Source organism: Ovis aries, chromosome 2 (genome assembly GCF_016772045.2).
Source record: "Ovis aries strain OAR_USU_Benz2616 breed Rambouillet chromosome 2, ARS-UI_Ramb_v3.0, whole genome shotgun sequence".
Lineage (NCBI taxonomy): Eukaryota > Metazoa > Chordata > Mammalia > Artiodactyla > Bovidae > Ovis > Ovis aries.
This window is the reverse complement of record NC_056055.1, coordinates 247699453-247709487: the sequence shown is the minus strand read 5'-3', so window position 1 is coordinate 247709487 and position 10035 is coordinate 247699453. Positions and strand designations below refer to the sequence as shown.

Genomic DNA, 10035 nt, shown 5'->3' with positions numbered 1-10035 from the left:
ACGTCCCATTCGCCGCCGCCGCCGCCTCCCGCGCGTTACAGCCAGCACTTCTGCGCGGCTTACCCAGCGGATCGCTCGCCCCCCACCTCCCCCCGACCCCGCCACCCCCTTGTCGCCCCCTCTTCAGCCCCCGCAACCCGAGAGGTTCCTTCTTCCCTCCCCAGATCTTCGGGTGGGGGGGGGGGCGGGAGTGTGAAAGCTGGCGCGTCCGCGAGGAGCGAGTGTGGTCGGAGAAAGAAGGCGTGGAGAAGAGCAGGCGAGAGGGCGGGGGAGCGAGAGGATAAATATATAAATAAATACGGAAACAGGAATCCAGTCCGCAGCCGCTCGGCTCAGAAACTTTGGCCCGCAGCGCGGGAGCGCGGCCCTCGCCAGTCCGAGGCTGGGGCCCCGGACTCCGGCCGCGATCCCCTCGCCACCCCCGCCAGCCTCGTTCGGCCTCCGGGCCGCGGCCCCCGCTGCTGCCCCGCGCATCCGCCCGCACAACTTCTGGCCGAGCGGGGCGGGCAGAGGAGGCCTCGGGGTGGCTGTGTTTGTTTGTTTGAACTTCCTCGTCGCCACCTCCCCTCTTTCCCCAGCCTCCCGACCTCCGCCCCCCAACCTCACCCCCACCCCGCCCTCCCCAGCTTCTGGACGCAAGCGGCTGCTGCCGGGGGTGGGGGGTGGGGAGTGTTTGCCGAGGGGAGGGGGAGGAGGTTAAAAAAAAAAAAAAAAGGAGACGGAGAAGAAGAAGAGGAAAGAAAGAGATCGCGGCAGGGGGAAGGGGAGCGGACGGGAAGCGATTTTTGCCGACTCGGGACCCGCCGCCGGCGTGCGCGAAGAATGGCGGCGCTTCCCGGCACGGTACCCAGGATGGTGCGGCCGGCTCCCGGGCAGAACTACCCTCGCACGGGGTTTCCCCTGGAAGGTAAGAGCGCCCGGGGTGGCCTCCCTCCTCCGCCGGGGCCTCCGAGTCCTCGGAGAGGTGGCAATCTTCGCGGGGCGGCGGTGGCGCCAGCAAGGGGGGAGCCGGGGGGTTCCCTTCCCTTTTGAGTCCGAGTCCCGGCGCCCGACCCAGGAAGTTTCTGGGGACCCACACTTGTCCGTTTCCGCGTGGGTTTCACCGACCGGCGGCCCCAGCGTCACGCGTCCTGGGTTGCGGCCTTTCCCCGCCAGGCTGAACTCCGAGTCGATCTCGACTCCTAGTCAATTTCAAGTCCTAGTGGATCTCAACTCGTCCCACTATTTTCAGATACTTTCCACCTAATACTTTCTCGGCTCTCCCGTGTTCTGCCAGCTACAGGGCTTTCTACTCTTGTTTTGAATTGTTCTTTTCACCCCGGGATGGTTTAACAATCCCTTTTATTTCGAAATACCAACAGTGTGTGATGTTTTATATGTCTTAACTAGGACCTCGCCTTCGAGGCTGGAAACAAGCTAATGTGAAATAATAAACAGTAACGATTTCGGCCCCCCGGAAACTTTCCACTCGGGCTTCCGAACTCTAGAGATCCCTCGGGAGAGACCTCAAGACTGCGAGAGGGCACGGAAATGTCCAGACAAGGGGAAAGTGTTAGTTTCCTAAGGTCTCCTCCCTAAACACCCAGCACCGGGGATGAGCCGAAGGGACTGGCGGGAGTGAACCGGTTCTCGGCTCCAGCGAGGGCTGGAGCGCACCGAGATCCTTTCCTGCATTTTTGTTTTGCTTTCTTTTAAAACTAATATTAGGTCTTCGACCTGTCAACTCCGGGATCTCTTGGCTTCTGGGGGTAGGTAGCCCAGGATGTCAGACGTGGTTAGAGATAGGTGCGACTTTTATTTTTAATTACTCTTCTTATAATTGTATGAGCCACTTGTGCGCGAGGAAGGGAAAGAAGGCAAGGAGGGGAAGGACGGGCAGGCAGCCTGTGATCTGGGGAGGGGGCTGTCCCTCCGGCAGCTAGCCGGCGCGGGTCCCGGAATTAGACCGCGGCGAGGAGAGCGGCTCCGTGATCAAGTGCGCGCCAGCAGCCACGCAGGCGGGAGAGCGCGCCGGCCCGGGGATTTGTCGCAGCGCTCTCTTGTAGCGAATGCAAGTAAAACAGGCGGCCGCGGCCGCGCAGCGGATTAGGACAATATTTGCCCAACATGACGGAGAATACTGAGGAGAGCCGAGTGCCGGTCGCTAAAGAGGCTCTTGAATATAAAGTTGGGCGCTCGAGAGCTCTCCAGCGCTAATGGCATATCCCGCCACGGAGACCGAGTGACTCTGACTTGGCGACGCACGATTTCTGATTAAATCCGAGGGTGGCTTCAGGCACCCACTTTTCCATGGGGGGGGGGGCGGCAGAGCGAGGGGAGGAGGCGGTAGAACAGCTCAGCTACCGAGCCTCTTTCTTCCAATTATACTGTCAGCTCCCTCCACTCCCCGGGCTGTGAAATCGTTCTAATCTACCAGATCTCCGCAGCCGCCGAGTCCCCAAATTGGGGGGATGGAGGCTGGATTAGTGCACCGGGTGTCCCCCCGACCCCCAGCCTTCTGGGAAGAAATTGTGTGGGCTTTGCATGAAAGCTTCCTCCGCATACTCCCCTCCCGGCTCGCACGGCGAACCGCGTCTGTCTTCCTGGTTCCCGGAAGGGGCTCTGGCCCATCTGTGCACCGGCCTCTCCGAACCTGCAGGGACAGTTCATGGGTGTCTGAGGCCAAATGAGTATTTGATTTAGGAGCTTGCTGACAGTGGAGCAAATCACCCCCAAATCATCCCCAAACGAAATCTGAACTGCGAGAGGGGTAGGAAGGAGAGGGAGTCCCTAGAGGGGCAGTCAGGAGCCCCCAGGGGCAGCAGCCAACGGCTTTCTGTGGCCGGTCCCTCTGCTGTGCCTCGACCATCCAGTTATGGGTAGGACAGTTCTGCTGCACAAGCCAGAGTTGTAAATACTAGTAATCAGCCCTTCTTTCCAGGGCCAATATCAAATGAACCAGACTTGACCACTTAGAGCGTGGAACCGACCCGATGGGCCCCATCTCACCAGTTATCAGTCTCTCTAGAAGGCAAGCAGCCCTCTGCCCAAGCTGCCGGTCCAGAGGGCCATCGGTTCGAGTCCCCAGGCTCCACCGGTCTCTGGGCTCTCCCCTCTGCATCTCTCTTTCCCCTTCTCAGACACAGATCCCCCAGGTGTATCCTCATCCCCATAGCGTGGCAGGACTGGGGATGTGGCATCTGCGGGGACTCTGGCAGCCAGCCGTGAGTCTCCCCATCCCTGCCAGGCCTTCCCTTGGCTTCAGAGCAGCTTTCCCCCTGACCTCTGAACTGCAGCAGCTCCAAATGTGGGGGATGGAGATCTGTTTACAGGGGTCTTGGAGCTCCAACAGAACTGAAGCGCAAAGGGCGGCACTCAGTGTTCTCACCTCACCCCATGCCTCTCTTTTTCCTCATCCCCCCTTCCCTCTCCAGTGTCCACCCCGCTTGGCCAAGGCCGGGTCAATCAGCTGGGTGGGGTCTTCATCAACGGGCGACCCCTGCCTAATCACATCCGCCACAAGATCGTGGAGATGGCCCACCACGGCATCCGGCCCTGCGTCATTTCACGCCAGCTGCGTGTGTCCCACGGCTGCGTCTCCAAGATCCTCTGCCGCTACCAGGAGACTGGGTCCATCCGGCCCGGGGCCATTGGCGGCAGCAAGCCCAGAGTGAGTGTCTTTGCTGCAGAGCTGACAGCCAGCCTTCCCGTGGCTGGGGGTCCTGGCTGGAGCCGCACTCTACCCCGTGTCATCCAGTAGCAGTAGGGAGTAAGTCTACATGCTACCTATGGGCAGTACAGTGGAAAAAGGCCCCCACGCACAGAGCTCCTCCAGTATTTGAATTTCTCAGAGATGGGGGTAACTGGGGGCCAGATTTCCCAAAAGGCCAATGAGTCATTCCTGTGTGGTCCTTACAGCTGCCCAGAACCCCATTACCATCCCAAATGGGGGAAGCTTCCTTCAGTCTTGCCTGCAATAGTAGGGCGGGGGGGTCCTAATTAGGTTTCTAGTTTATTACCTATCCTATTCTACATTCCCCAACCCCAGCAGCCTTCCTGGGAGCCAGGAACAGGTTTCTGGAAAGGGTGAAGCCAGTCTCAGAATGGAGGAATGGTGACCAGAGCTGTCAGCCTGGCCCTGGGGCTCCTGGGAGGTTGATATTAAAAGTGTCTCCCTCCCCCCACCCCATCTTCCCACTCCGACTCTCCCACCTCCACCTCTGAAGCAGGTGGCGACTCCGGACGTGGAGAAAAAGATTGAGGACTACAAGAGGGAAAACCCGGGCATGTTTAGCTGGGAGATCCGAGACCGCCTGCTGAAGGACGGGCACTGTGACCGCAGCACCGTGCCCTCAGGTGAGAAGGCAGCTGAGCCCGCAGAGCGCGCCAGTCCTCACCCTCTGTGTTCTTTCTCCAAGCCACCAGGGCCAGGGCTCGAGCCATGTGGGGCTGGGACTGGGGGCAAGGGGAGGTGATGGAAGCCCGGGAACGTGGAGAAAAGCTGGGAGGAAAAGAACCAGAGCGCAAAGGAGGCGGGGGCACAGGAGGGGGTTAAAACTGAAGGAAGATGGGGAGAGGGAAGAAGGGAGGCAACGAAGTTAGGGAAGGAGAGAGGAGCAGAAGAAGGGAGGGAGGAGGGAGGGGGGACGGGGGAGTTGAGCAGAAAGTTACAAAATTGCCTGAGGAGAGAAGTTCCCTTGGTGCCTTGGCAGAGAATGGCCTACAGGGCTGAGTCCATCCTGGAAGGGTAGGTCACAAGCTCCCTGGACTTCCTTCTCCAGGTCACCATTTCTGTGCTGGTGCTGCCCCAGCCACCAGTGGGCCCCAAATGTGGAGGCCCCGGATCTGCTGCCTGTGGGCGGGAAGGTGCCCCCAGGGGTGTCTGTGTGTGTACCTGAGCATTCAGGGGTGTCTGTGTGTGTAGAGGTGTGTGTGTGTGTGTGCACCTGAGCATTCAGGGGTGTCTGTGTGTGTACCTGAGCATTCAGGGGTGTATGTGTGTGTAGGGGTGTGTGTGTGTGTGTGTACCTGAGCATTCAGGGGTGTATGTGTCTGTGTGTGTGTGCACCCTCAAGCATTCAGGGGTGTCTGTGTGTGTGTAGGTGTGTGTGTGTGTGTACCTGAGCATTCAGGGGTGTCTGTGTGTGTGTAGGTGTGTGTATGTGTGTACCTGAGCATTCAGGTGTACCACTGGGATGCTCACCTGAGTGTGGGGAGCAGCAAGCGGGCTGGAGGGGCCCCAGGGAGGTCCCGGGGGGTGGGGTGGGTATGAGTGCGTCTAGGGGAAGGTAGGCTACCCACTCCAGTATTCTCCGGCTTCCCTGGTGGCTCAGCTGCCCTGGTGGCTCAGCTGGTAAAGAATCCGCCTGTCATGCGGGAGACCTGGGTTTGATCCCTGGGTTGGGAAGATCCCCTGGAGAAGGGAAAGGCTACCCACTCCAGTATTCTGTCCTGAAGACTTCCATGGACTGTATAATCCACGGGGTCGCAAAGAGTCGGATGCGCCTGGGAGACTTTCACTGACCGACTGACTGAGGGTGTGTGATCGTGCAAAGTCCAGGTGTGCACAGGCATGGCAGGCTGGCACCAGGGGGCCTCTGTCACAGCCTTGGGGGGTCCGTGCCCCCGGGGAGTCTCCACGGGGGTGACCTGCCTGTGCCTCCCGATGAGTGTAGGTGGTCACCCGCGATGGGGGGGGGTGGCTGTGAGTCCCCCTGAGTGTGTTCAGGGGGGAAATGCGCTTCGAGACTTCTCCCAGCGCCCCAGGCGGCCGGCCTGCGCGGCCCCAACGACTAATACCCGCTCTTTTGCCTTTCAATTTCTGAGGTTTAGTGAGTTCGATTAGCCGAGTGCTCAGAATCAAGTTCGGGAAGAAGGAGGAGGAGGACGAAGGGGACAAGAAGGAGGAGGACGGCGAGAAGAAAGCCAAGCACAGCATCGACGGCATCCTGGGCGACAAAGGTAGGGAGCCGCCCGGGGCCGGGGACGCCCGAGCGCGCGGGGCTCCTCGTGCGCCAGCGTGCGGGCGGTGGCGGCGCCGTCCCACCGGACCGGCGGGTGGAACGAGAGCCTGTCGGGATGTGCGGGGAGCGCCCCCCCGCCCCGCAGGGCGCCCTCGGCTCGGGCCGGGAGCGGCTCCCGCGACGCCGTTGCGCGGCAGAGCGGGGTCCAGTCGTCCCCGGGGCCCCCGGCAGCGCGTGGGGGCTCCGGGGGCCGCGAACCGCGCACCCTGGCGCACCCGCTCCGCCCGAGGGCTCCGGGCCGTGCGTCCTCCGGGGCCGGCGTTTCGGCTGGTAGTCCGGTGTCGATCTATTATTTATAGGAAACGGGCAAAGGGGCGGGGGGGCGAGGAAGGAGGAGCCGGCCCGCGGCTCCCTAAATGAATTTGTTAACCAGACCCGCACACGCTCTTTAAACGGTCCCTTGAAACCCCGCCTGACAGCTGACTGACCGCTGCAGTCAATAAAAATTAGCGCGGGCCGCGTGGGCCGCCGCCTCACTCTCCGACCCGCGACGCCAGGGCCGCACAGACAGCGCCGGGGCAGAAGCGTACATTTTTAAGGCGCTTTCCTCTCGGGCACGCGCAGGTGGGCCCAGGGGTGAAGGCCAAGTTCCCAGATGCCTGGGGGGGGGGTCCTCGTGGGAGGGAGAGTTTCGGACTCCACCACGCCCTGTCCCCGCTTTTAGCGGGGCTGTATTTTGGAGATGAGCTAGGGAAGGCATTTTTCTTTCAAGCGCCTTCAGGCCCAGGAAAGGGGGGGGGGGTGGTGGTGCTTTTGTTTACTGACGGGTTATTTTTCAGGAGAAAGGAAAGCCCTTCCCCATCACTACTGCCTCCGTAGGTCTCTTTGAGACTTGGTCAGTGTGCTTGGGTGGGGGAGGGAGGGCCTGGAAAAATAAGTAAAAACGCAAGACCCAAAGTCACAAAGATGGACCGGGGAAAGAAGCTAAAGCCCCAGACACAATGCGGGGAGGCAGCAGGCAAACAGGAAAGGCAATGGCCTTTATAACCTCAAATTAAAAAAAAAAAAAGTGGCTTTGGAGAAAGTCGGGGAGGAGTGTCTTGAACCCCGAAACTTGTTCAAGTGCACAGTTCTCTTGGAGCTTCCTTCCAAGGGGTTACTGAGGTTCTCCTCTCCCCGCCTCCCTGGAACTTCTACCCGCGTCTCCCTCTGGTTTTCAGTAGTCTGTCCCAACCTTGAAGATGAACTTCACAGACAAAGCCCCGCTTCCAAAGACAAGTCCCAGCGAAGCCCAGCCCCCACAGGCCTGGTCTAAGGAGGGAGGGGGGGAGCAGGGGCAGCCTAGTGTGAGAGCAGGCTGGGGCTGGGGAAGGGGCGGGCTATTGACATTCAGGGCCCCTAGTAGAGCCCAGTCCCACTGGGACAAAAGGGCAGGAAAGAAAGGGAGCGGGCTGTGCCCGGCACCCCGCTGTGCGGGGCCTGCGGAAGGCCTGGGGTCTGCGGAGGGGGGCCGCTGCCTGCCTAGGAGCCCCTGGCTGGGCAGAGGCAGCCCGGGATCCTTGCGTGGGGACCCACTCTGTGTTTCAGTTTGGAATAAAAAGGGACTTAGTCAGACTTCCTTTGTGGGGGGCTGGGAGGGGACAGAGAACTTGAATCATCTTTCCTGGCCAAGGCAGCGCTGCAGACGCATCTTCTGAGAGGCGCCCTGGGAGGAAAGAGGAGGTTTGGTTTTGTTCGGAGAGACTTTTAGGGGTGTGTGTGTGTGTGTGTGTGTGTGTGTGTGTGTGTGTGCAGCAGGGGTATGTCCAATTCAGTCTGTGAGGAAGCACAACAGACTCATTTCTCCTGAGACGGAAGAGAAAGAAAGGAAGAGGGTAGCAAGTCTGGTCTGACGATGCCTTTGGCTCAAAGGAATCCAGGGGTTTCTAGTGCTGACCTGGCTTACAGAACCAGCGGACACGCAGTTTCGCTGGACAGAGGTTTTCCCTGAGTGGAACCAGGAAGCTCCAGGTCCCCAAGGGTTTCAGGAGGAGGCTGGCAGTTGCAGAGTCCTGGCGCTTCTGGGCGTCTAGGAGCAGAGCTGCAGAAATGAAAGTGGTGGGCCTGGTGTCCAGCAAGCTGTGTGGTTTGGGAGTGACAGTGGGCGTGTGGCACCCCGTGGCTGGGAGCTGGATGGCCGTGTAAGTGCACGTGTCTCAGTGTGGCTGTCTGCCCACCGGCCTTTGGAATGGAATCGTGGGATTCTGCGTGGATGTGCGGTGCGATCGCAGACGGGCGGAATGGATGATGTGAGAGCGGGGAAGAGAGAGGGCTGTCTTTCCATCTGTGGACAAAGGGTCCCTATCAGCTCTGGATTCGAGTACCTTGGCCAGGGACTGGCATCCTGCTGAACCACCCAGTTGGAAACTCTCATCTCTCTCCCAGGCCCCCGGAGTCAGTTTCCTGGCCAAGTTAAAGGTGAAAAGACCTCCCACCCTCCCCCCAAGTGGGCCAGGTGGGGAGAGGCAGAGATCCCCTTGGGCAGAGCAGGGGGAGGGGTGCACACCCACAAACTTTGTTTTGGCTTCTTGCTCTTGACAAATGCTTTCTCCGGGGGTTGCCCCTCTCGTGGCGGGGAGTCGCCCAAGAAGGGGTTTAAGAGCTCTCCTCTTTAAGCGCTAAAGAGAGATCCCTCCCTGAGTCCGTTTTTCCCTATCGTCCGCTTGGCATTTAATAATGCTAAGACTTATTAGAGCTGGTAATGAAAACTAGGACTGCTGAATAGGAAGCTGTGTTGGAGCGGGGTGTAATAGCTTCCAGGCATGGGAAGAAACTATTTATCCGCAATCAGTCCTCACTCTCAGAGTTTGAAGCACAAACGTTAAGTTGAAGGGTTTTAAAGCAGATTAAATTGAGCTTTTATTTCTGTGCACTTTCATCTCTGAACAGCTCACTTCTGCTCCCCTTGGGCTGATATTCATGAGGCTGTTCATATTTTTTTTTTTTTTTTTGCTCTTATCCTTGTTAAGGCTGAGTTATTAGGATTGTTGGTTGTGAGAATTCTCAGACCACTGTGGATAGGGGCTCCGGCCACACTCAGCACACCTGGAAAGGTTCCTTGCCCTCAGCCACTTGGCCTCTCTCCTCCTCACCCCTTCTCCGAGGAGAATCAGGGCACACCCAGGCAGGGACCGCCTGGAAAAGGATTTGAGGAGGGGTGGGGAAAGAAAAAGATTTTCCCAACCTGAGTCCAGGGAGATGCTTGTGGGAAATTTGATAGGGGCTTGCAGAGTCAAACCGTTCTTCTGTGAGAAGCGGAGGGAGTGAGTGTGAAGAAATAATTTAGAAAAAGAGTAACAACAGTAGTAATCAGTAAGAGGCCTCTTGCATCTGACAAGTTTAGGCTGAAACTGACCAGATCAGACCGTAGTTGGTCTGTAGGGTAGAAAGCCCAGCTGGGTCACAATTAATATGAAATAAGGGGGAAAGTCACAAGATTAAAAAGAAGAGTGTGCCTTCTCCCGCGGAGAGGGGGCCAAGTCCATCTGAGAATCTGTTGACATCTGAAGTGGGGGACCAAGGTGTGTGTGAGAGGCAGATTTGTATTTCTTTGCGCTCTTCCTTAATTCATTTTTAAAGCAGCAAACTTTCAGGTGTGCAGTGAGAAATGACGGGGAAGGACGGGGAAGGAGGGGAGAGCCCGAAGTCTGGGTTTCAGACACTTGTAAAAGGAGGTGGGAAACAATTTAATTTGGCAGCAGCGATAGCTGCTAATGCGGTTTTCGGTCGTTTGCTACACCGGAGGAAGCTGTTTTGATTGTGTGTACAAGGACCTGCCAAATTTAATTAGGCTCCGGGGGAGCGAATGAATAGCGGGAGGGGGGGCAGGGCTCCCCTCAGCCCACACCGTTTTTTCGGCTTCACACCTGGAAGGGGCATTGTTTACTGGATAGGCGAGAAGGGGAAAGGGGAGGGAGGGGCCCCCAGGGAGAGAGGCCCTTGGAAGAGCGAGGAGGGAGGGGTTGAAGAGAGTCCATTTATCAAGAAACAATCTGCATTGATTTAAACCAACAAGTTCCCTCCTCTGTAAATGTGTGTTTAGAGAAAGGTAATT

General features: G+C 58.3%; 1 protein-coding gene across 3 annotated transcripts in view; it reads left to right on the top strand.

Moving 5' to 3' along the window:
• The first annotated feature begins 742 nt into the window (after positions 1–742).
• The window catches only part of PAX7 (paired box 7), a 107401-nt gene continuing 98108 nt past the window's right edge, over positions 743–10035 (top strand). The window contains exons 1-4 of one of the 3 annotated variants that reach the window (XM_060411511.1): positions 743–907; positions 3414–3649; positions 4209–4335; positions 5806–5940. In XM_060411511.1, coding sequence (XP_060267494.1) covers positions 823–907; positions 3414–3649; positions 4209–4335; positions 5806–5940 — 583 coding nt within the window. In that variant the 5' untranslated portion in view covers positions 743–822. Of the gene's footprint in view, positions 908–3413; positions 3650–4205; positions 4336–5805; positions 5941–10035 lie in introns of all 3 variants that reach the window. The other 2 variants (XM_027965644.3, XM_027965643.3) reach the window with 2 other exon arrangements.